A 27,380-nucleotide genomic window follows, 5' to 3' on the forward strand; every position below is an offset into this window, starting at 1 on the left:
TGTTTCCTGCAATGCTTTTTTAGGCCCTCTTAGTATAGGACAGGTACATGTGTGGGTTCTAGGATTAAATCTGTGTTGGAATCCTGCCTTGAGCATGTTTTCTCCACTATGGTTCCTCCCCCTGCTGACTTAGGCAAGTAACACAATCTTCTGAGGCTTATTTTCATTACCTGTAAAATGACGTTAATACTATCTGTCTCATAGGGTTATTGAGACTATCAAATGAAATGATGTATGTATACACTGCCCAGGGTCTGGCATATATATGTAAATGAGTGTTCAGTGGTGCTGGTGGTAAAGAACCCTCCTGCTAATGCAAGAGACCTAAAAGATGCAGGTTCGATCCCTGGATTAGGAAGATCCCCTGGAGGAAGGCGTGGCAACCCACTCCAGTATTCTTGCCTGGAGAATACCAAGGACAGAGTAGCCCAGCAGGCTACAGTCTATAGAGTCGCAGAGTCAGTCATGACTAAAGTGACTTAGCAGGCATGCATGCAAGTGTTCAACAAATGATATTATCATTAAAATAAAAATCATAGGTCCACACACCTTTATTCAACCTCCTGATTTGAGCAAACTCACATGCTCTCATATTTCCTCAAGATTTGGTGTCCACATTGCTTTTTGCTCCCTTTCTATTCAGTAGGTCTTGAAAAAAAGTACATCTTTTACCTTACTTCCTTTGTGTAGTTACTGCCAGACAAGGGCTCTCATGATAAAAAAAAACAAGTTTAAAATTTCCATTTACTTTAAATAGAGAGTCATAAAATTAATCAATTATAGTATATGAGGCTATAATGTTCCTGGGTGGTTTGAAGGCAAAAATTTGAAACAGAATTTGATAAGGAACAATAAGATTTTATCAAACACAATTCTATTTTCTGGAAAAGTGAAGGGATATACTTGTAGTGGGTATTTTTCCCTTGGTATAATCTCTGTTTTCAAATCCAGGCATTTATTGCCTTACCATGGACAGCCTAGTCCCACCACCTCTAATTTGGGCAGTTGTAATAATCAGTTATGGACCTCACTGGGATCCTTGGTTGTATCTTTTTATAAAACATCATTCTCTGCCACAACACTCATTTTTTGAAAATACAAACATCAAGCACAGAAATTCTTTTTTTTTTTTTTTCCAGAAATTCTTGATCCAGCATATGATGCTCTTTTTCATCTGGCACCTAACTTCACTCCCGGGACGTCTTCTCAATATTTTTCATGAAAAGAAAGATCTACCAGCACTGAACTCCTCTGCAGCATACTTCCTAACTTCATGCCTTTGTGATTTTACTCAAGCTATTACCTCTGCCTGGGAAGTCCTTTCTCATCTTCCCTCCTAAAAAGTCCAAAATATCCTTTGTGAAACCAATCATATTTATCTTCTACTGAGCACATACTGGGTGTCAGGGACTGTTCTAAGCACTTACAACATAGACGTTAATTCAATCTCTACTAAATTGGATGAGTTGGTACTAATACCATCTCTATTTACAGAAAAGTGAGGTACACAGAGTTTAGGTAATATGTTCAAAGTCACACGACTGGTAAGAAGGAGCTAATTCTGATCAGTTAGATTTAATTCTGTCTTCTTTTCTAGTTTAGGATATTGTTTATACTGCCACTTCAGTGCTTGTTACAGTCTGATGTGTTACAAGCTCCTTTTCTTGTTTACCTTCGGATTCTCAGTGTCCAGCGCTGACTTTTACATGTAGTCAGTGCTTGTCTAATGGCTATCAACTGCATGAATCCAAATAAGAAAAATATAGTTATGCTCTCTACAGATCTCCTTAACATCATGTATGCTATTGCATCTTTAGTGGGTTGCAAAAATGGGTTTAGTGGCAACTGAATAGAAGTGAGAGTGTGTAGATGAGAGGAAATAATGAGTTTCAGAGATGGTATACTTTTGTAAAAGTACATGCTTCAGCCTACAGCAATAACCCAATGCCTTACACACTCCTAAATCCTGAAGAGTTTCTGAAGCATATAAGGAGAAATTGAAAACATAAAGCATAGCTTTTCAAAGCCCAAACCTTTTAAAATAAATGTCCTTTTTTCATTTCCATCCATTAGATTTTATATTAAGCTATACATATTAGGGAGAGTTAAGAGCCTCTTGAAAAAGCTTAGTTTAGTTTTGACAGTAACTCTTTGGCAAAGACTTTTTTACTACATCATTTCTCCAGGACTCACTTCTCCCACTAAATGTCACAAGAAAACAGGTAATATATGATATTTCATGTCCTCCCTGGACATCACTTACCTTGACCAAAGTTTAGCTGAAGAATTACTATGGGAGAGTTACTATGGGAGAGTTACTATGGAAGAGTTACTATGTTATTATAGAAAACTTTCAGATATTTCCAAAGAAATCTCAGTATCCACTCAGCCTTTAAGAAAGGTGGGTGGCAAAGAGCAACTGTGTCTTTATTTCAAAGGAGAAAAATAAACCATGGGACACTTAGCTTATAGAATCACTGCTTTTCTCATTTCCAAGTTAAAGTTTATTGAGCACAATGTTACAGATATGAAAAAAAAAAAGAAAAAAAGCATAAAACTGCCGTTCCCTCTCAAGAAAGCTCACTTCTAACAGATCAGGAAAACATCTACTCAAATAGCTACTCCATTCTATAATCTGGCCTGTACTTAAGAAGTATCAAAGCCCAGATGAAAGAAGGAATCACCCTGCCTAGGTGTGGGCTACAGCAGGGAATGTTCCTTGAAGAGGTGCCACTTCTGAGCCTCAGGAAAGTACCCTACTTGACCTGGTAGGAAGGTATGGAGGATACAAAGTTGGGACCACAATTACAGGTAGGATGAAAAGCATTTATAAACTTAAAGGCAAAAAGAGAATCTTAAAATATTGTTTTGTTGGAGCATAGGGTGTCTAAAACTATAAAAGGAGGAGAGAGGCGGGAGAGCATCATAAAAAAGATTTTTCCTACTACATAAAAGGAAGGCAGAGGCTATAGCCATGAATCTTAAGTGTGAAGGAAGAAGTCGGAGGAGGTCTCTAGGAATCAAATATAATTAAATGATTTATTACAAAATCAGAATATGTTGTTTGATAGCATATCATGATGATTAGAACTGATAATTTAAGGAAAATCATAAGGTTATTTAAATGGTCCAAAAGTCATCAGTATTTGAAAAATCAGTATTCAGGTTTAGTTCAAAACTTTGGAAAATGAATTATCTTAGGGCAAAAATAAGCTTATATAAGCTTTGACCACACTTAGAATACTCAGTTCTTTATATTTTGGTATTAATTTTTAAAATAAATGCTGATTGAGAGCCTATTATTAGCCAAGAAAATTCTTTCTTTTCATTTATTTTTATTAGTTGGAGGCTAATTACTTTACAATATTGTAGTGGTTTTTGCCATACATAAAGTGATTTTAAGAAATTAAGAAAATACAAAACTGGAAAAAGTTCCAAATGAAACTAAATAATCAATCATTATTAACACAATATTACATGCAACCTTCCTGTAATAAGAAATTCAGCAAGTTAAAAAAAATAGGCATCATTGGAATTTAAGAGTAAACCAAGATATGTTTATCAGAGAAAAAATTAACTTTGGAAATCAAAAGAGTAATCTGTGAAAATAATCAGGCAATAGAAAATCCTATTGAACAAGGTTGCCAAAAGGCAATGATGTATATACCTAACACAAGGTTAGGAAGTGTCTTCCTTGTTTTGTGTATTACACTTTCTGTTGTGTGTGGGGACAGAGACCTGGGTTCTATTCCTGGGTTGGGAAGATCTCCTGGAGAAGGGAAAGGCTACCCACTCCCGTATTCTGGCCTGGAGAATTCCATGGACTGTATAGTCCCTGGGGTTGCAAAGAGTTGGACATGACTGAGCCACTTTCACTTCACTTCATTGGTGAAAAAGAGTTTTCAGAACACAGTGTTGACAATAGTAAGACTAGGTCAGCCAAATGTATAGCAAAGCTCATCCATGCTAAACCTCTGGTCAGAGCAAGGGTTCACTTTCCATCATGCCACCTGGATTGGGGATTGGAGATAAAATTCTTAGAATATGTAATGGTTCATTTCCTAAAATTGGCAATGCTGTAATCAATAGTTGGGTCAATTTTCAAAATAGGGACAATTTTTAAATTAAAAAATCTTCAAATATGTTATAAATCATTTTAGACAAATATAAATTTGGATTATTATGTAAGGTCCTAATGTTTCCATTCCTTTATCTGTGTGTATGTGTGTGTGTGTGTGTGTGTGTGTGTGTGCAGGTATATGGGTGTGTGTGTGGAAGGAGAGGAATATTTTTCCTCATGAAATTACTGTAAGAATTAAATGAGATAATATGAGAAGAATAATTGGCACAGTGTCCAGTACAAAGCTAAGGATTTGTTATATAAATTTTAAAAATGAAGCCCTAACATTAAAATATCCACTGTGCATTTGGTTAAGAGCTTAGTTCCAATATTGAATTTATTAAGTAATGGCTGAAATACCACAAACAGGTAAAACAGAAATGTTGACCCTGATTCCTAAGATTCCTCATTTAATGAAAAAATTGTGATTCAGGATCACTCAATAGTCAGTCAGTTCAGTCGCTCAGTCGTGTCTGACTCTTTGCGAACCCATGAACTGCAGCACGCCAGGCCTTCCTGTCCATCACCAACTCCCAGAGTCCACCCAAACCCACGTCCATTGAGTCGGTGATGCCATCCAACCATCTCATCCTCTGTCGTCCCCTTTTCCTCCCGCCCTCAATCTCTCCCAGCATTAGGGTCTTTTCAAATGAGTCAGCTCTTCGCATCAGGTGGCCACAGTATTGGAGTTTCAGCTTCAGCATCAGTCCTTCCAATGAACACCTGGGACTGATCTCCTTTAGAATAGACTGGTTGGATCTCCTTTCAGTCCAAGGGACTCTCAAGAGTCTTCTCCAACACCACAGTTCAAAAGCATCAGTTCTTCTGTGCTCAGCTTTCTTGATAGTCCAACTCTCACATCCATACATGACCACTGGAAAAACTATAGCGCTGACTAGACGGACCTTTGTTGGCAAAGTAATGTCTCTGCTTTTCAACATGTTGTCTAGGTTGGTCATAACTTCCCTTCCAAGGAGTAAGCATATTTTAATTTCATGTCTGCAATCACCATCTGCAGTGATTTTAGAGCCCAGAAAAATAAAGTCAGCCACTGTTTCCACTGTTTCCCCATCTATTTGCCATGAAGTGATGGGACCAGATCCCAGTATCACTCAATAGTAACAGTGATCAATTCAATTTTAAAAGAAAGCAACATCCCTTTAAGCTTAAATTTACAACTCCATAGCCTTAATGGCCAACAGTTCTCAAATGTGATATTCTGATGGACTTCCATGTCCTTGGGGAATTATTACCATCCTCAGTCATCTATCCTTTAATCTAGCTTAGAACTCTGTCTTGTTTGATTATTAAAAGTCTGAACTTAAGTGAATTTAGAAAATTATATATTGACACACAGAAAATGTATAGTTTTTTTGCAGTCAAATGTTTTAATGCAAAAGAGATTGGATTACAGATTTCATTTAAAGGAGTTTTAAGAACAAAGAAAGTGATTTTGGTTTTCACTCCAATTTGAGGAATTTTAGTAAAGGGTGAAGCATAAGACAATAGGTATGTTGTCATTTGATATCCTCTGAATTATTGATGTTTAATCATCAATGAAAATAGTTTGCCAAAACAACCACAAACACAACAAAACTAATATTATTTTAAAGTTATACTGAAATGTTAACCAGAATCCTATAGAAACTACTTTTTCAGCAAGGAAAAGAATTCATTTTAAGAGATTTATAGTTAAGTCTTTTTAGGTGGTGGTGGTGGTTTAGTCACTAAGTCATGTCTGACTCTTGCAACCCCATGGACAGAGGAGCCTGGCGGTCCATGGGATTCTCCAGGAAAGAATACTGGAGTGAGTTGCCATTTCCTTCTCCAGGGGATCTTCCCAACCCAGGAATCGAACTCGGGTCTCCTGTATTGTAGGCTGATTCTTTACCAACTGAGCTACAAGGGGAGCCCTGAGTCTTTTCAGCTTTGGTCAAATAACTGAATAAATCTAAAAATGTGAATTGCATTGCACCAAGACCTTGGTAATTCTTTCCCTGAGTAATGTTATTTGACCAAACATTTTAAATTTATTCAATTATTTACCCAGCATTCAGGACAATCATTATCTATGATGTCTCATTCAAACATGGGAATGTCAGGCCTCTAAGACTTCCTTTAACCTTTGCTATATCAACTAAATAAGAATGTTCCTTATTTCTGAAAAAGGAGATACTAGATTTTTCTCACTGTTTGCTATAGTCATACTTTTCATAAATTAGTCTTCCACAAATAAGTATATATTTATTTAATTACTTATTTTTCCCATATATAGCCTAATAATAACAGCTACACTATCTTTTATCTTATGTGTGTATGTTTACACACATATTTTTAAATTGCTTTTAGATTCAGAGTCTTGATATTTTCAATCAACTCTTTGATATATATTTTTAATATCCTTAACCTATATACTTATTGCACATTGAATACATGAGTTATTAACTCTACTTTATAAGTAAAGACAACTAGATATTGAGAAAATAAGAGTACTAAATATGAATTACCAAAACATGTATGCCTGCGTGCTTAGTTGCCAAGCAGTCTTATCTGACTCTGTGCAACCCCAAGAACAGTAGCTCATCAGGTTCCTCTGTCAATGGGATTCTCCAAGCAAGAATACTGGAATGGGTAGCCATTCCCTTCTCCAGGGGATCTTCCCAATCCAGTGATGGAATCCAGGTCTCCTGCATTGCAGGCAGATTCTTTGCCGACTGAGCCACTAGGGAAGCTCAAGCAAAATACAAAATAGCAATAAAAAGTTATCTTCCAGTGACAGCTCATTGTGTGAAGTTGTACACATATATCAGTCAATTGCAGTTAATTTAATACAAAGACATATTTATACACATAATGATAAAAAATAGTTTACTATATTTTAATTTTTTTCTCTACTGTGTCCTGTAAATAGCTACCTCTTCTAAAATACTTTTTATAATCTTGCTTTGCATTCATTTGTTAAAATGTCTGTATCCCTCACTAGAAGAAGTGCTTTAAAAAATTTCTACGTTATTCATTATTGCAGGGTTTTTAGCCCATAGTAGATGTTCAATAAATCTTGTGGCATAAATAGATAAAATGCTTACTTGTCATACTATGTGAGCTGGTTCCTTAGGACAAGCTTCTGTTTAGTTAACAGCCTGATAGACCAAAGTGCTTAGATCATGCCAGTTTATAGTCATGAAATACCATGTCTATGTTCACACGTATACAGTGAAAGGTGGCAATTTTACAGGTGTGTAAAATGGGCTTGCTCTCTGGCCAAAAATTATCTCTGCCTATGATTCTTTCCACCTAAGACAAGTTCTAACCCATGTTAATGATCACATCAGTTAGAAGGAAATCTAGGAGCCCGGATTTTATCCAGAGCACCACCACCTTGGCTCCTGGGGGGCCTGCCCTGGTTCACTTTCTGAGGTTGTTATCTGTGAGGAGTGAGCAAGCAGTAGCGCTGGTCATGCAGCTTAAATGAGCACCCAGCAATCAATAAGAGCAATCAATAAGAATGCTAACATAAATGAATGAATGAATGAATAAATAGATAAAAGGTTTTTTTTAAAACCTCTGCAATCACAGTGTGATACTATTAAAATGAATGTCTCACTACATGTCATCTCTATGTGTTATTATCAGCAGCTTTCAAAAATAATTGTCATATTTAACAAAGGGTGCCGGATTTCTTAAGGTAGTCCGTGCTATTTCTTTCCATTTCCTCCATTCAAGAACAGTTGGCAGCAAGAATCTAGCTTTGGGGAATTCAATGGAAGTGACCCATGACTTGCAGTTTTGCAGGCCATTGGATCACTTCCACAATTCCTGTGGACTGCTGTCCATCTCCAGCTCAGCCAGCCATTGTAGTCATGCTTGGTGGTGATGACAGACACAAAAAGGGAGATTTGATGGAACGCTAGAAGCAAGACCCAAAGGCAGGCACTCAATACGATGTTTTTCCTTGCCCAAATTAAAATCGCTTCATTATCATTTCTTTCTAACAATAAATATTTGTACGCATGTACCATGAAACAATTTCAGAAAATATATAATACTATAATGAAGAAAGTAGAAATCATGCATAACCCCACCACCCACTCTGCTAACTATTTCTCAGATGTTAAGGCATAATGCATCTCCAAATTACAAAATGTAGCAGAAAAGAAAACCTGGAATAGAGGAGGAATAAAATCTTTCTTTTATAGAGTTAAAGAAAAACTTCACTGAACATCAAATCAAAACAAGAACAAAATCCTACAAGAATGATAAGCATTTCTAGAAATCTGGATGATACATAGGACAGAAAAAAATTTTAAAGGGAGGGGGAAAAGACAGTGATCAGATCAGCTTGTCTCATAAAACCACGGCACGGAAAAGCACTAAGTAGCAGTTAAGAGCTCTGAGGAAGAACATAGAGAGATCCAGAGGGAAGAGTGAGCAGGTACCCAGAGGAGAGGGTGAGCACGAGAGGCAGAAAGAAGCAGGGAAGGCAAAGGGCGTCAGCATCATTAGAATAAAGATGCCCAATACCACCCCCCGCCCCCGACCACACACACACATTTCACCTTCGAAAACCACCTGTGCAAGTTTGTGAGCTACCCAATTATTTTGGCTTTTGTTAAACCATAAAAATGTTTTTAGATGGTACAAATGAAAGAAAATGACTTGTACTTACAGTCGATATTTCTAACAAAACAAAATCACTCAGCACTATAAAAGAGAAAAAAGAAAAACTAACGAAGGTAACTTAGCTACCTTTAGCTGGGATTTTTCAGTGTATGATATAAAACATGCTAAAATGAAATCACTTTCTTATCCCATTTCCATATCTTATTTCATTGGCAGCTTTTTCCACATGAAAGAGAACTTAGGGTGCAAGAGATACCTGTGAAAAAACTGACTTGGTAGAGAATTTTGTGTATGTGTGTGAGAGAGAGAGAGAGAGACAGACAGACAGACAGACAGAGAAAGACAGACTGAGACAGAGAGGCAGAAAATGACAGAGAAGAGAGAATTTGAGATAGATTTGCCTCTATGAAATGAAGAGCTACAAAAAATCAGGTGATTTTGTCTTGAATTTTACTTTTTTTTTTTTTAACCAAAATGTGATTTCATTTGGATCTATCTAGCTTCTGATTAAAAATTTTAAAAAGTCATCAAATTTTAATGTTTAAGCTCTTTACCCATTTTATAATGAAGGAAATAAAGGCTAGAGACTATAGGAAGTGACTTGTCCAGGTTTACCCAGTTAGTTAGTAACAAAGTTGAGGCAAGCATACTCGGCATTCACTTGCTGTTGTTTCTGGGGTTTGCTAAGTGGCCTCAGCTACAGATGATCCAGCCCCTGCTCTTTCAGAAATGAAGTAAGTTAAGGGCCCCACTAAGACGGGAGATTGAGAAGGCTGCCCTCAGGCAGAGAGGGGCTACCAGGACTGTGATGCTGATCTGTGTGTTTCTGTCCGTTCTCACAAACTCTCAGCTAAATGGATACTTCCCCAAGGAGAAGGTTTCTGAATTCAGGGCAGAGGGGATTGTGCTTAATTCTGCCAAGAGGTTTCACAAGACTCCTATAAGAAGGAGGCTCAGAAAACATTCCTTCTAAGTAATGAAATTGGCTCCAGGCAGATTCCAGTAGTCGCAAAAAGGCTTTTGAATGCTGTCCCCAAGTGCTTACAAAATTGACATTCTCATCAACAAATGTTTGTTGAGGATCTAATATACCTAGTACTCTGCACAGAGAAATGGAAGACAGACTCGGGGTGGGGGTGGGGGACTTCCAATCTGGCCAATCACGTTGGCCAGCCAGAATCATACACAAAGGATAAGAAAAAGTCAAAGCAACCTGAATAAAGTGTAAGATATAGGACAGGAAAAACAAATGCCTGAAAATTCATAGGAGAGAGAGAGAGACAAACAGGGTTGTTTAAAAACAGCTGCATGAAAGGGTTGTCTCTTGAGCTGTGACTGAACAAATTTATATGACAAGGATACAGAAGGAAGGGCATTTTAGTTGGGGAAACAGTATCAGCAAAGATACAAAGCTCAGAGCATGCTGGTAATGAGCAGACTCATTTGGTTGGGCTAGAGAATATTGGTAAAGGCGTTGGTGACAAACTTGGACAGAAGACAGGGCAAAACTCTTAGGACAATGATCCAGATGAAAGATACCATTGGCATGAGGAACCATCAGAAATTTGTGAGTAGGTGGGAACCATCAGAAATTTGTGAGTAGGTGAATGAAATGTAGACGTGATCTAAGATGACTAATGTGGTAGATGTATAAAATGTGGATTCAAGGACAAAAGATGGGAAGGAGAGAATAGATGGAGAAAATTCTAGTAGTCTCAACATGAGATGATGGGAACATTGAAATAGAAGTAAAGCATATAATCAGTGGGTTTCCCTGGTTGCTCGGATGGTAAAGAAACTGCCTGCAATGTGGAAGACCTGGGTTTGATCCCTGGGTTAGGAAGATCCCCTGGAGGAGGGCACGGCAACTCACTCCAGTATTTTTGCCTGGAGAATCCCCATGGACAGGGGTGCCCAGCGGGCTACAGTCCATGGGTTTGCAGAGTCAGACACAACTGAGTGACTAAGCACAGCATAGCACATATAATCAGTACTACGAAATAATATATGGTGTGTTAGTGTTAGCCGCTCAGTCGTGCCCAACTCTTTGTGACCCCATGGGCTGTAGCCCACCAGGCTCCTCTGTCCATGAGATTTTCCAGGCAAGGATACTGGAGTGGGGTGCCAGGTAGACTTGGTAATTAAATCAGAGCTTGGTTTGGAAAGATAAGCCAAGTTTTAGACATATTAAGTTTCACCTAGGAATTGCATAATAACTGATATAATTTAAGAGACCAGTGTTCAGAAGTGATGTCAGAGTAGAGATAACATATAACACTGATGGACACTATGAAATTGAATGAGTTCTCTCAGGGAGAGGACGTTTCATTTGTGCTTAACATATCAAGGGATCAGAAGAAAAATAAAGACCAGTGTTACAGCTTCTTGGATGTACAGTAACAACTGACCAAGTGTACCAACTTCTACCTGGACTGCCTTGAATAGCCTCTGCTTCCTAATGACCAAAGACTGATGACAGTGGCCAAGGGTCCATCACTCTGAAAGTGAAGCCCGAATAGCTGGAAACACTGGTGACCTGACCAACGTCTTCCAGAGCTCAAGTGTCTTAAAACTCCATTCTGGAGAACATGCTGATTGCATATCATGGACCATTATGCTCTCTTCATTATGATACATATAAGGACTTTCTCATACTTTATATATAAAAAATGTTGGAGGAAAAGTGATTTTAGCTTGGAATTATTCTCTTGATGTTGTAACATGGATGTAAAATAACTCGTAATAATAACAAATCTTTATTAATGTTTACCATGTGCCGGGCTCTAACTATGACATTTATAAATATTAACTAGTTTGATTCTAACAAAAGTGCAAAGAGCAGATATTATTATTCCGACTTTACTTTACATGTAGGAAACAGAGTGTTACTCCTGGCCTTAGTCACACGGGTTAGATGTTGGGGACAATCATGTGCTATAATCTAAAGCAAAGAATCAACACTACCCCCATTTCAGCAAACCTCTTCTAGCTTGAAAATTTAGTAAAGCTAGTCTATAGTTAGAGATAAAACACAGATCTGAGTCAAACACATACAAACACAGACATACACACACACACACACACATTTGCGGGTGGGTAAGGGCTAGTGGGTATTTTAACTATATCAATGACATAATCCAAGAAATTTTTTTTATAAAGCTACCCTTAGTAAGAACTCACATTTGCAGTTCATTTAACAAAATGGCATTAAGTTACGGTCTCTGCTTGAATTGATGGTTGCATTTCAAAACTCATAATAGAGATGGACCTTGGTTTCACTAATGTCTCCATATACACTGTTTCAAGCAAACTGTAGTCCGTTTACAAGAAGTGCGGAAATGTTGTTAAACTTAATTAGATGTAATTGTCACACTTTCATTAGCTATTAACATTATGTAAAGATAAACTAATGCATAATGAGTTCTTTCATTGTCACATAATTATAATTTTAATGATTACATTATGACCACTATAGTACAGTGCATATTTTCAATTTTCCCATTAGTGGGCAATTATTTATAAGATTTTCTATTACAATCTGTCCATGGAGACCAAGTTATTAATGCCTTCATTTTCCTATAATGATGACCACAGTGTTGAAATCAATATGATGGCCACAGGGAGAATTGCAAAGTAACATAGAAAGAACAACAAAACTACAACTATGAAGTCAGCTCATTCAACATATGCCTGAGGAAATTTCAAGATGGAGAAAAATAATATATTAACATTCTTATAAGAAGTTCTAGTTTATAAGATTTCCTCAAGTATGTTTCCTTCAATTTTTGTGGCCTTAATTCTCCAACTTTCTCCCAGACAGTCTCCATGGTATGAAATATTCAATAGCCTAACCTCTAAAAAATGTCTTACACAGTTTTCACCCTTCAGAGAATTAAATTAACATTTCACAAAGCCATTTTGAGAAATTTTTTGAATTGTTCAGTCTCAGAGTTATATGTCAAGAAGTAAAATGCTGATGAACTGTATGATACATCCTCAAAGATGATGAAGAATGGGAGACATTTATGAGAACAAAGGCCAAGGGCAGTGTGACTGGGCAGCTGATTAAGGCAGCAGTAATCATGGGTCCTGAAGCTAACAATAACAACAACGATATTAATAACCTAATAGAGATTTTGCTTCTAACCCTTACTTCTGAGAACTCATTATTCTTTCTGTGAAGACTGACACTATCTGGGGGACCTGGAGGGATACCCAGCAGTTTACAAAGAGATTTAGAAGTGTAGTCTGCTAACCCCTCAGCCTTAGCTGGTGTAGGACTTGAGGCCTCTTATGGAGACATCACACTCTTCAGGGCTTCCCTATAGCCCCTAAAACCATGTATGTCTCCCTTAACTACAGTGGGTCTGTCTCAATTATTTGTGACTCCCTTGGACTCTACAAATGTTGTGGAGGAAATTATTGAACTGCTGCTGCTAAGTCACTTCAGTCGTGTCCGACTCTGTGTGACCCCATAGACGGCAGCCCACCAGGCTCCTCTGTCCCTGAGATTCTCCAGGCAAGAATACTGGAGTGGGTTGCCATTTCCTTCTCCAATGCATGAAAGTGAAAAGTGAAAGTGAAGTCTCTAACAGTCGGGTACGACTCTTAGCGACCCCATGGACTGCAGTCTACCAGGCTCCTCCGTCCAGGAGATTTTCCAGGCAAGAGTACTGGAGTGGGGTGCCATTGCCTTCTCTGTTATTGAACTAGTTAGATTTAAACCCCAAATTTCAAAGTAACTCGTAGCTCATATTATCTAACTTGATGGTAAAAAGAAACAGATTTGAACATGCCCCAGCATCCCTCTCTGAGAAAAGCTGTTGGTTAAAGTGTTCAATAAATATGTATCCATACAGTTTGGCAATAAGACATGAATGGTTTATTTTTTCTGTTCAAATGAAGGAGAATCAAGAATCCTGGCATATAATAGATTACTGGTTCTTAAACATTGCCATATATAAGACACACCTGGGGACCTGGTTAAAATGCAGGGCCCCCAGTTCTATTCGTGGAGATTATGAATCTACAGGGCTAACAGGCTATGTTTTTGTTAACACCCTCCAGAAGATTCTGAAACAGGTGGTCCATAGAATATATATGTGAACTGGTAAACATGACACTTGTTTAGGATTCAGAAGACTCTGTGATCAAAGCTTCATATAATAAGCGGTGCAACCTTGAGAAAGTCACTAACCTATCCTGGTCTCAGATTTCCTCACCAGTGAGATGTATGTGTTGGGCTCATTTTGGAGTTTCCTTACTGAAATCTCCGGATAAGGATACATGAAATTGGCAACAGAAATTCTTGAACTATGTATAAAGTTTCAAAAGGTCAATTAAGAGACATTTATTTATCCAACACGAAGTCTTACTGACACATCCACTTTTTTGGTTTTCAGCTGGAACTATATCACCTCTGGCCATCAGAATTTTTAATGGCAGTTTTATTAGTCTCAGATTTATAAAAATGGAGAAGTGAATACCACTGAAATGTGTGTTTTTTGCAGATCACATATTTCAAAGCATAAAACACACATGGGTAAAACTGCATAAATGTTGGGACACAGTGGGATAGACATTTCTAAGTTCCAGTCCAACCCTAAGAGTTCTTATCTAATGTTGCTTCTTAAATGAAGAAACTAACAGTTCCAAACAGACTCACTTTATCCACTCTATAACTGCATAATGAGCATCACCTGTGTGCCAAGTGCTATGTGAGGGGGCAGAGATATAGCACTGGGTAAACACAGGCCTACTGTCATGTTACTTACAGTCTAGATGCAGGGATGGGGAAAACAAGAACAAACCATAAGAGTGACATGAAGGACAATAGAGTTTGGTAAGCACATTATTGTGGGGGATCAGAGGGAGGGTGTTGTCTAAGAAGGGCTCTCTGATAAGGCAACATTTGAATCAAGACCTAAAGTAACTGAAGGTGAAAAATGATACAGGTCCTTGGAGATCTCCACACTTATTGAGTTATAGAATATATGCTTTTCAAAATAGGAAGATGATTCATCTTTTATATTATCATAAGCCTTACTTTAACATATTTATAAGCTCATGTTTTGGGCAGACTCCAGGCTTCTAGAAAAGCACATGATCAAGACTTCTTAACAGGGCTTGTATATAGCATAGGTAAAATCTCTAGGCCACCAATTTTCCAACAATAAGGTAAAGCCTGGACTTGGGCACAGTGCTTATTTTTGCTGCTTCAAGAACACATGTTGGTTTACTGCACATTCTTGTGGTCAACATATTTTTAGTTCACTCTGGGATTTTTCTATCTTGGCAAGGTTTCTTAGTTGCTTTCATTTCCTGTCTACTGACAACCTGATGAGCATGATTTATAAATATTAAAAATAAGGAGGTGAGATGGGATGCAAAGAACCTGCCAACACATGCCAGAATCTCTGATGAGTTCCCAGTAAAACTAGAGAACACGTTTCAAATGCCAGAGGATTCCCCACATGGAGGACAATGTCTGGCACCTAGTTAACACCCAGGGAATATGTGCTCCAAGAATGAATGAAACATTTGTAAGAGACTTGAATAATGTTCTACTCTAACTGCCTATCTCAAACCAAAATAAAAGTTCTGCCTAAATAGCAGAGCTTGGTGTGAGTGTATGTGGGTGGGTATGTTAGTAAACAGGATGTTTTCTATCCTTTATGAGAAAGCATGGCAGCTGCTCACTGAGCTCCTAATAGAGGAAGCTGTGAGTTTTACATCCTTGAAAGTCCCCATTTGCATAGACACCATATAGAAGGCAGAAGTTAGAAACGGAAACAGTATGTGATTACCAAATCTCACTTTTGCTAGAAAGTTCTGCCTGTGGTTTGTGATTTTTGGAAATGTGACTGTGCTGACAACAAAATTAACTCCTTCAAAGAACTAAGAATTGCCTCCTCTCATCATCCCTCTCACTGTAATTTATATGACTTGATGAAATTAGACTTATTTTCATTGGGGTGATCTGCAAAATCATAAAATGATGTACATTTTGGGAATGCTTAATTAACTCTCGTTAGTTCCACTGAGGTCTTAGCTACTAATACAAGCATTGCAAACATCACAGAGGTGTTCACATCCAGTGTTAGTAACCCAGAGATACTGAAAGGACTTAAGAAAAATTTCTTTAGAAATCAGGCAATAATGAGGGTTCTAATCATTTGGCCAGCCTACAGGATAAATTCAGATCGACCCTGATTTGCCAAGACTTGCCTTGCAGCAAACAGCAAGAAACATTTTATAGTTGAAGCCAATAGTAATAATGAAAGCAGCCAAATTACAGACCCATACACACAAATTCCATCCCTATTCACAGTTCTTATCACAAACATTAACTAATATTGATCAAGCTGCTTGTCACAAAAGTTTGCTTTAACATCTAATCAGCACACGAGGTGAGAGCCACCTTTCCCAGACAACTGCCAGCACCTTGTGTCATACTTGTAAATAATGGGCTACTCCCATTGAGCACCATCTGCTTAATCGAGGAAAATGTTCATCTTAATTAGGAAACTCTACCTATTATTTAATATTTATTGAACACCCACAATGTGGTTGGCAAGTAAAAGCACCAGAAACACACACTCTACCCACTAAGAGTCCACCTGCTAAAGAGAATATGATGAACCAGTTAGGCCAGTCATTTCTGTTTTTAACATATTTTATGTAATTCTTTCCAGGTGACAGAGTTGCCAATGCTTCACTCTGTGGAAGGGTCTTGTCTCCTAATTAAGGTGGGATGGTAAACTATGAATTATGGGCAAAGTAGATGATATAAAGAACAAATTGATTACGGTCGCCATGAAAAATAAGTGAAATTTGCTCCATTGATGGAAGAAAATTTAATGAACTACTAAGTAAACCCAACTGTGTTTGTTATGGACTGACAGATTAGGACTGCATAACATTAGTAGAAACACCGAAAGCATCATGGAAAAGTCACCTTGAAAAAGCAAGCATACTTTGTTTTGCACTTACCTTCAGTGCTTCAGCACCTCCACAATGATACAACTATGCTATGTAATATGAACATCTTAGTTAATAAAGATCTAATAGTCGAAGATCTATTCTCAACTAGAAGAATTCAGACAGACTGACAACTTCTCCCAGAAGCCTTCAACTATATCCTCTTCTCTTTTCCTACATCCGAATCAACAAAAGTTCAAGAAAACTTGACACGTTCAATATTGTAACTCTGTGGAGAAGCATTCTTGGAGAGAATAAATGACCTATTCACATCAAGAGACTGTTACACGGTAATAGTGCCTGGGCTTCCCTGGTAGCTCAGCTGTTAAAGAATCCACCTGCAATGCAGGAGACCCCAGTTCAATTCCTGGGTAGGGAAGATCCCCTGGAGAAGGGATAGGCTACCCACTCCAGTATTCTTGGGGTTCCCTTATGACTCAGCTGGTAAAGAATCCGCCTGCAATTTGGGAGACCTGGGTTTGATCCCTAGGTTGGAAAGATCCCCTGGAGAAGGGAACAGCTACCCACTCCAGTATTCTGTCTTGGAGAATTCCATGGACTAGATAGTCTATGGGGTCACAAAGATTAGGACACAACTGAGTGATGTTCACTTTTCATGCATTATTTAGCACTAACTTGAATTATCTTTTTAGAGAAAATTACCAATTTTTAAAAATGTGATTTTGCTCCAGTAATTGAATAGCATGTTATTTTTTTCCATATCTGGAGTTTTAACTAGTTCTTCACACCACATGAGACAAGCTTCTCCATCCACATTGCCAGTCTCACTAAATGTTTCTAGTTTCGTTTCTTCACTGTTGTTCAGTCACTAAGTCGTCTCCAACTCTTTGCGATCCCATGGACTGCAGCACGCCAGGCTCCTCTGTTTCCTGTCTCCCGAAGTTTGCTCAGATTCATGCCCATTTAAGTCAGTGATGCTATCTAACCATTTCATCCTTTATGCATAGGTGTGTGCTAAGTTACTGCAGTTGTGTCTGACTCTGCAACCCTATGGACTATAGCCTGCCAGGCTCCTCTGTCCATGGGATTCTCCAGGCAAGAATACTGGAGTGGGTTGTCCTGCCCTCCTTCAAGGGATCTTCTTGACCCAGGGATGGAACCCACGTATCCTACGTCTGCATTGGCAGGTGGATTCTTTACTACTAGCACCACCTGGGAAGCTCCTCATCCTTTACAGTGAAAGTGATGTGAAGTGAAGTCGCTCAGTCATGTCCAACTCTTTGCGACCCCATGGACTATAGCCTACCAGGATCCTCAGTCCATGGGATTTTTCCAGGCAAGAATACTGCAGTGGGTTGCCATTTCCCTCTCCAATATATACTTCTCATTAAATCATATAGTCTCCTCCTGCTGATTTCTTCATAAGAAAAATATACAATGAATGAAAAAGGTGATGACAATCATCATAACTTATTGTCCTTAGGTATTATGGTTTTTCACAAATCAGCAACAGCAGTTGTCTCACTTATCCCTTTGGAATGTTGAGTCCGAGAATGGAATATTATCCACTATCTTAATTTTATGGATATACTCCCCAGATAACCACCTGACCCAGATAATTCAGGCAAAAGAGAAATTACATGTTAGTGTAGATAATGCTATGATGATGGCTGTTGTCAAACAGTGCTGATATGAACTCGAAATGAATATAATTTGAGAGAAATACATGACAGGGGGATAACGACTAGCTCATATACTGTCAGGGTAATAAATATCTAATGAACAAAATTGTCAAGCAAATAGTAGGTTGAACATACACCCAAATGTTGATTCTTGACTCAGAGAACAGAATGATTTGTGTCTCTGTCTAGAATGATAAAGCATCACTTCTTCATAAGCTAATGAGTAGCACCATCTGGCATGATTACAGAGGAGCAAGATTGTAGGAAAGGGAAGAGTAAAATGACAGAGCTGCAGCAGGATTTTCACAGGAGGTTAAAATATTCCTCACCATTAAAAATAATCATAATAAAAATAATTTTAGATGCCGGCAGAACACTATGCCAACAGATTAAATATTATAGGACCAAATGTATTCAAAACAATTGAATATGATTCCTGCTATTTCAGAATCTTTCAGTATCCAGTGGCTCTCAAAGTGTGGTCCCAGGACCACCAATGACAGCATTATCTGGGAACTTGTCAGAACTGCAAACTCCAGAATCTTGTCCAAGAACAATCAACTCAGAAACTCTCGAGTTAGGACTAGCAATCTGTGTTTGAACTAGCCCTCCAGAGGATTCAGGTGTAGGCTCATGCTTGAGAGCTATTGCTTTACAGGCCCAAATAAGAGTAAGAGATTTTTGCTGGATACCAAAAAAACTAGCTAATTTGGTCTATTCTGTTTAAACAGCTGGTCTATATGCTAAACAATAAAAATCAGTCAAACTGGTTCCTTGAGTAACATGATGATCTCTTCAAACAAGAGAGCTGCCATCCTAGTATCCTTTTGTAGAACAAAAGCAGACCAATTTGCCTTAAACCTGTACCTTGATATAGCAAACAACTCATGGTTACTAAGGGGGAAAGGATGGAGGAATAAATTAGAAGATTGGGATTGACTTATACACACTCTCTACTGTATAGCACAGGGGACTCTATTTCATACTCTGTTATGACCTATATGGGAATAGAATCTGAAAAAGAGTGGAGATACATACATACATATATATATATATATAACTGATTCATTTTGCTATATAGCAGAAACTAACACAACATCGTAAATCAACTATGTGTGTGTTAGTCACTCAGTCATGTTTGACCCTTTGCAACCCCATGGATTGTAGCTCACCAGGCTCCTCTGTCCATGGGATTCTCCAGGCAAGAGTACTGGAGCGGGTTGCCATTTCCTTTTCCAAAATCAACTATACTGCAATTTAAAAAATTAATTTAAAAATCTGTACCTTAACTGTATGGTTTCTGAACACATGTATTTTCTTCCTTTTAAGCTAAGTTTTTAACCTACTTTGGCAGATCCCATGAGACAAGTTTTGCAAGTTTGCCAGAATCCTTTATTTACTTAATTGGTTTTCCATCCCTTGCTCATTCATTCAGCAAATATTAAGTATCTACTATATGCTGTGCACTATTCTAGGTGCTGGGATATATAAATCACAAAAGCAGACAATGATTCCTGCTCTGAAGGAGCTTACATCCTGGTAGAGGAGAATGACAAATATAATAAATGATAAAATTCATAAGTATATAAAATGTTAGAAGGTAAACAATGCTATTGGGGAAAGAAAGGAAACATTTAAACAAAGTAAAGCAAACTGGGAATGCTGCTTATGAGGTGCGGGGATTTCAATTTTAAATAGCATCATGGTAGACTCACTGAGTGGGTGACAGGAGCAGAAGCTTGAAGGAGTTGATCGGTTGATTATGCAATATAGGAAGAGAAAGGTGATCCAGCAAAGAGCTGAGATGAAGGCCTGTAGGAGGGAGCTTGCCCAGTGTGTTTGGTTCATAGAGGTCAGAGAGGAAACAAGAGGTCAGATCACCCTGGAAGGCATTATAAGTCACTGTAAAAACTTGTGCTTTTACTCTAAGAGAAACAGGGGACTAAGCAGAAGAGTGACATGATCTGAATTCTGCCAAAGCACTTACCGGTTTTCCTCTATGTATAATTTCATCAACCATTTATGAAGCAGATTAAAAGACACTGCTACTATTTTTTTTCTTTTATGTTCTTCCTGAAGTTATTTAAAAGTATTTTCACTAAGGCAATTCACTTTCTTTGTTGTCAGTGAAGAAAATGTTATCTAGAAAATAATTAGAAGATAAATTGGGCAATGATCAGTTTTTCTTTCCTTGGGTTTTCTCTTTTCTGCCTTCTGTGGTGGTTGTTGTGTTTGCTGCCTAAGGTCCAAGAGTACAACCTTGGGTCCTAGGAATTGTTTTTTCACTGGGCAACTGACAGCAAACAACTGTAAGTGAAGTCTTGGAAACTGCTTTGTCACTGAAGTGAAGCTAAAATGGAAACCTGTATTTGAAGAATGGCTCTGTCACTGACTTATTAAAGAACCAGTGCCCAGCTACAAAATCGCCAGAAAAGGTAATAGTCTTGCCAACCTTTGGGTAAGACAGAGCAAGGGGTGGTCTGTCTGAGTAGAACTGTGGAAACTTTTCTATCAAAATCCATTTCTATAACTTGCCTCACTTGGTATTACTGTGACCCCTATATACTGAAGAAAAGTGTTTGGAAATTCACAAGTATTTCAACAAGTAGCAAAGTGACTTGTAAACTTAAAGACTATTGCTATTATTTCTTTCACTCTTTTACTCACTCGTTTATTCATTCACCTATTAAACATTTACCAAATACCTATTAGAGTCAAACATAGTATCAGGTGGTAGGGAAACAAATATATAAGAGCTGATACTTAAAGAGTTTATGGACTACCTGGAAGATTAGACATAAATGACAATAATGCATGATAGAGAATGATGGCTTTTATTTTTAAAAAGTCCAAAGTCTGTGGACTTTCAGAGAAGGAAATGGGTTCTAATTAGAGGTATTTCAAAAGGCTTCATGGAAGAGGTAATATTTAATTTAGTCATAAAGAATGCATTTGTGTGCATGGTGATGGGAGGAAGTAAAATTTAGAGAGAGGAGCAATTTCTACAAAAGCATAAAGGCAAGACGGTACTCATGTTCACCCATGTGAGAAGCGAAGACTTCAACTAGAGCAGGACTGGTGGTAATGATAGAAGAAAGAAAATGAGTAATTGGCTGAGGCCATTTCAAGGAATCCTGAAATATCTGTGGGCCATTTACTTGAAAGAAGTAGAGTGAAAACACATTTGTATGCTGCTGCTAACTGCTAAGTCACTTCAGTCGTGTCCGACACTATGCTACCCCATCCTTGGGATTCTCCAGGCAAGAACACTGGAGTGGGTTGCCGTTTCCTTCTCCAATGCATAAAAGTGAAAAGTGAAAGTAAAGTCGCTCAGTCATGTCTAACTCTTTGCGACTCCATGGACTGCAGCCTATCAGGCTCCCCCATCCATGGGATTTTCCAGGCAAGAATACTGGAGTGGGGTGCCATTGCCTTCTCCGTATTTGTATGCTATTTGATGGTAAACCAACTCTGTACTAGGTCTGAAAATAAAATGCTAGGTCTGGAAATAAAATGGACATAAGCAACATCCCTATTCTTAAGAATTGTGTTGTCTAATGAGAGAAATGGACAAATAAACACAGTAAGGTCAGATAAATATCCTCATTGAATTCTTAAGGACTTCAGGGCACTATGTTTAAATGGCCGGGAACAGGTCATAGTCACAAAATTGGAATCCAATTACAAGCAGGTTACCAAGGTTATTTGAGAAATAGCTAGTCTTCCCTTATATATTTCTCTGATTCAAGGGACAGTGAAATATCCCGTCTCTTCATTCAAAGCAGTCTCAAGTAGTGCAATTCCAAGTATCATCTGGAGATTAACAGCACTGGCCTGGCCTGGGAGCTTATTCAAAATGCAAACTCTCAGGACCCACTTCAAATCACCTCAATCAGCAGGTGACTGAAAGCACACTCAAGTCTGAAAAGTACTGTACTAAACAGAAAGAAGGGAAGGGAGGGAGGGAGGGTGAGAGAAAGCAAGGAAGGGAGGGAGGAAGGAAGGAAGAAGGAAAGAAAGAAAAGTACTGTACAAAGAGGACTCGTTTCTCAGAACAAAAAGCTAAGAAGGTAAGTCCATCAATGATACCACATCTAATAAAATCTCTCGTTTGTTTCCAGAGAAGTAAAAATTCAATTCAATAAACATGTGTAGAGCTCCTACAACATCTCAGATACTACGCAAGTTGCTTTGAAATGGCTGTCCAAACAATTAAAAAACTAGTAGTACAGATGGACGTGGTATAGATTGAAAAGTCTCAAGAAAACAACTCTGTCTTGAGTCCAGGCACACAAGAATTGAAGAAAAAAGAAATTGCCCCTGGTTCATATGTTTTATGGACAAATATATAATCTTTCTTAATTTTTTTGGTTTTTATTGAAACTTGAAGAGAAATGAAAAAAAAATTTTTTTAAAGGAGGAGAAATCCAAATTATAGTAGGAAGTAAAACAACTGAAGAGATAAATCTTATGACTTAAAGAAAAATCCCATGGCTTTAAATTAATAAATAAACAGTAAAAAAAAAAAAAATGAAAACAAAAACCTTAAAGCCTTTATAAAGTTAAAAGTGTAGGTGTATTCTAATGAATCTTCTGATTGAAGGCCTATTTGTCTTTGAGTTTCACACCCTTTCTAGGGTTCAAAAGCCTTTATACTGAGGGAGTGTTCAGCATAATTGTCTATTGGGATGTCTTTCTACACAGCATAATCTCACTGTGTGTGGAGCTATTCAGTCAAGTCATATCCTAAGGCCCAGGAGAAGATCAGTCTCCAAAGTAGACTGGTTGCAAGTTTTGATTTCTACAACTACCAGTAGTCTGATACACTTCCTTTTAAAAATATGGTCACTGAATTATAGATGTTTCTCTTGTTTTAATCCTAAACTAAACTGTCGTGTCAAATATGGTTTCACCTAGTATGTACCTGCCTGTACCTTTGCCCAAATGTTCATGTATTTTTAAACATGAAACAGTTCAGTACTGATATCTTGGTAAACTACAAACATCCCTTCCATCTTCCCATTAATAAAATAGATTCTTCCCTCTTTTTATTGAAATTTTAATTTCCAGTCCATGTGTATTATAGAGGAGGCTTAATGTAGGTCACTAGATGCCATCATGAATAATGGGAAAAAGGAAGTCTCCTGTTCCCTAATGCCTGTTAGCATGAAAACACAGCCCTGGATGCCTTATTATGCTTTTTGACTCAGGAGTCCTATGGGTCTGCCATAACTGCTGTGTGAACTCATTGTTTCTGCCAAGTACATCAGCTGGGGTGGGAACATTAATTCATGTTAACAGAGATGTGTCAACGTTGCTCCTGAAAAAAGTGCTGAGATGTTATATTTGCAAAGATCGTCTTTAAAGGAAAAATACTGTTTTTAATATTATGTTCTGTCTCTCAATCCAAGAATTTTTCTACTGTGCCTATTTTCTTTTGGGCCAGGTTTTCCTGAGATTAGTACCCATTTATCCTGAGTTAGAAACAATTAGGCATCTTTGTTTTTGAAGTCCAGGGAGAATAACAGTACCTTTTTGGGCAACTAGGCATGGGTCTGTGCCTTGTGGCTGGCTCTCTGGCTAACACAGTTTCTGATTTTTGTTTCTGCCCCTACCCCCAGCCTTGCTGTACTGCATTTGTTGAGGCAGTTTGCCTGTTTTATGTCCCAACAAAGGGGGACATCCAGGGAGTTCCCAAATTCTCCAGGGAGAGGCTTAAAACCTCTTTCCCCTCTAGGAACTACTAAGGTTTGCAAACCTAAGGAATGTGAGCCAATTTAATCCCTAAAATCGATCACACAGTAGCACAAGAAACTTTCCAAATGGTCAAAGCTATGTCAACTGTAAATTGGCTCTTTACAAGAGCATTTGCCAGTGAACAACCACAACAAGGGCATTTGCCTCTGTGGAGATTGAACTCTGTGCTGCTACAGCTGTTGACCTTCAACATCCCCTTAGGTAATTTAGGGTGAAGTGAGGCACTCTGCTCCAGGGATTCTGTTGGAACAGGTCTTTAGGTAGTTAAATATTTTCAGAAACTGATTTCATGATCCAAATCCTTGCATCTCTTCATATCTAGAAAGGCACTAAATCCCTTCTTACTGACATTAGCTTTCTCGTGGCTAGCAGAAAACCTTTTGTAAGTAAGCACTTGACTGCATTGAACTCCTCCTTCACAAAAACCTTATATATTGACCTTGCCCAACTGCCTCTTTGGAGCAGTCTCTCAGAGCTATCTGAGGTTCTGTCTCCCTGGCTGCAGTCCTCATTTTGCCTGAAATAAAACTTAACTCACAACTCTCAAGTTGTACATCTTTTTAGTCAATAGCTAAAACAGCGAAGCTGCACTTAAAACCCACTGCGCTGCACTTAAAACCCACACCGGATGACAAAACCATCTTCAACATCAGATGGGGAAAAACAACACATTGCTGATTTCTTTTTCTCTCTGCAAGATTGAATGGGAATGGATGGAGCACACAAAGACTAGCCATGCATGGTTGATACTTACCAATCCGTTTCTCACTTTGACAGTGTCTTCTGAAAGTGACTTTTGTATATCCTGTTTTCTAAATGCTTTAAAAGTAACTCCTTCCCTTCACATCCTTTGAACCTGAAGCAGTAACATCTTGAAACATTGATCTATTTGCTGCTAACTTTCATTAATTTCATCCATTCCTGAAGGCAGAGCCACATTTGTGTCCACTTAATGAAGACCTATTTAGGGCAGCTCAGGGCCCTTTATCAGGCCTGAATTAGCTTTGCAGTTTTAATAGGAAATATAGCTTTCTCAATTATTACTTAATTCAATAATGTGCCCACATTTGCTAATGTATTTCTAAAGTGGGAGGCAAGCTGCAACTGCCTATCTGTCCATAAGTAAGCAGAATGTCTCAAACAGGTGCTGCTACCTCTCCGGGAGAGTTAATATTCATTCTGCATCTGTACATGGCCAGGCACATAAGCCCATTCTTCAAATGTTGAAAGTAGCAGCATGTGCCAGTGTCAGCCCCACAGCACCTCTAGGGTATTTCAGTCTCAAGATGCATTAATGCAAATGTGTAAATGTCAGCAAGCTAGTATTATGTATGCACACCCATCATTCAAAGGGGGAAAAGAGATCCATTTTGGTTCAGATTATTTTCACTCAGTTCAGTTCAGTTGCTCAGTTGTGTCCGACTCTTTGCGACCCCATGAACTGCAGTACTCCAGGCCTCCCTGTCCATCACCAGCTTCTAGAGTTCACCCAAACCCATGTCCATTGAGTTGGTGATGCCATCCAACCATCTCATCCTCTGTCATCCTGTTCGCCTCCTGCCCTCAATCTTTCCCAACATCAGGGTCTTTTCCAATGAGTCAACTCTTCACATCAGGTGGCCAAAGTACTGGAGTTTCAGCTTCAGCATCAGTCCTTCCAATGAACACCCAGGGCTGATCTCCTTTAGGATGGACTGGTTGGATCTCCTTGCTGTCCAAGGGACTCTCAAGAGTCTTCTCCAACACCACAGTTCAAAAGCATCAATTCTTCGGTGATCAGCTTTCTTTATAGTCATACTCTCACATCCATACACGACTACTGGAAAAACCATAGCCTTGACTAGATGGACCTTTTTTTACAAAGTAATGTCTCTGCTTTTCAATATGCTGTCTAGGTTGGTCATAACTTTCCTTCCAAGGAGTAAGCCTCTTTTAATTTCATGGCTGCAATCACCATCTGCAGTGATTTTGGAGCCCAGAAAAATAAAATCACCCACTGTTTCCACAGTTTCCTCATCTATTTGCCATGAAGTGATGGGACTGGATCCCATGATCTTAGTTTTCTGAATATTAAGCTTTAAGCCAACTTTTTCACTCTCCTCTTTCATCAAGAGGCTCTTTAGTTCTTCTTCACTTTCTGCCATAAGGGTGGTGTCATCTGCATATCTGAGGTGATTGATATTTCTCCCAGCAATCTTGATTCCAGCTTGTGCTTATTCCAGGCCAGCATTTCTCATGATGTACTTTGCATATAAGTAAACAGGGTGACAACATGCAGCCTTGACGTACTCCTTTTCCTATTTGGAACCAGTTTGTTTTTCCATGTCCAGTTCTAACTGTTGCTTCCTGACCTGCATACAGGTTTCTCAAGAGGCAGGTCAGGTGGTCTGGTATTCCCATCTCTTTCAGGATTTTCCACAGTTTATTGTGATCCACACAGTCAAAGGCTTTGGCATAGTCAATAAAGCAGAAATAGATGTTTTTCTGGAACTCTCTTGCTTTTTCGATGATCCAGAGGACGTTGGCAATTTGATCTCTGGTTCCTCTGCCTTTTCTAAAACCAGCTTGAACATTTGGAAGTTCACGGTTGACATATGGCTGAAGCCCGGCTTGGAGAATTTTAAACATTACTTTACTAGCGTGTGAGATGAGTGCAATTGTGCATTAGTTTGAGCATTCTTTGGCATTGCCTTTCTTTGGGATTGGAATGAAAACTGACCTTTTCCATTCCTGTGGCCACTGCTGAGTTTTCCACTGCTGTATTTTTACTACAAGGCCTTTAATTTCAAAGTTTCCTGGTTTGTTGAAGGTGGTTGTTTCCCAGAAAAAAAATATTTGGTAAGTGAAGATATAATGGTGACCACTACCCAAAGGGTCTAGAATTCCAAAGAAAACTGAGCCCCAGAAATGAACAGAGAAAGGGCAAGCAGCCTCTCTTTTTGTTCTCTCAGTCCTTCCCACAAGGTCACCCTAATTGACAGGCCAAATAATTTTATTCTGATAAGACAGCAAATTAAATTTCATTTGGTTTGAAAAAGTGTTCCAATATGTGTATGAGTTGGTCTAAATTCATTCTAAGAAATTTAGCAGGGTATATATTTCTTTTATTACTTCATGTTTTCTCAATAACAAATTCCTTGAGATAAAAATTAAAACCGCTGGAAAAATGAAAAGATGCCCATTGTAAATGGAGGAGGGGGCTTATATTTTTTAAAAGGATTTTGATAATTTGAAGAAACAAGCTGAGCGGCAAATATTTC

General features: G+C 38.4%; 1 protein-coding gene across 6 annotated transcripts in view; it reads right to left on the bottom strand.

Moving 5' to 3' along the window:
* The window catches only part of ST6GALNAC3 (ST6 N-acetylgalactosaminide alpha-2,6-sialyltransferase 3), a 592,462-nt gene that overhangs the window by 203,897 nt on the left and 361,185 nt on the right, over positions 1 to 27,380 (bottom strand). Inside the window, exon 5 of one of the 6 annotated variants that reach the window (XM_043460940.1) lies at positions 20,224 to 20,505. The exons of the other annotated variants lie outside the window; for them this stretch is intronic. Coding sequence (XP_043316875.1) covers positions 20,502 to 20,505 — 4 coding nt within the window. The 3' untranslated portion in view covers positions 20,224 to 20,501. Of the gene's footprint in view, positions 1 to 20,223; positions 20,506 to 27,380 lie in introns of those variants that run through there. 6 annotated transcript variants of the gene reach the window in all.

The sequence above is a fragment of the Cervus canadensis genome, chromosome 2 (genome assembly GCF_019320065.1).
Source record: "Cervus canadensis isolate Bull #8, Minnesota chromosome 2, ASM1932006v1, whole genome shotgun sequence".
Classification (NCBI taxonomy): Eukaryota; Metazoa; Chordata; class Mammalia; order Artiodactyla; family Cervidae; genus Cervus; species Cervus canadensis.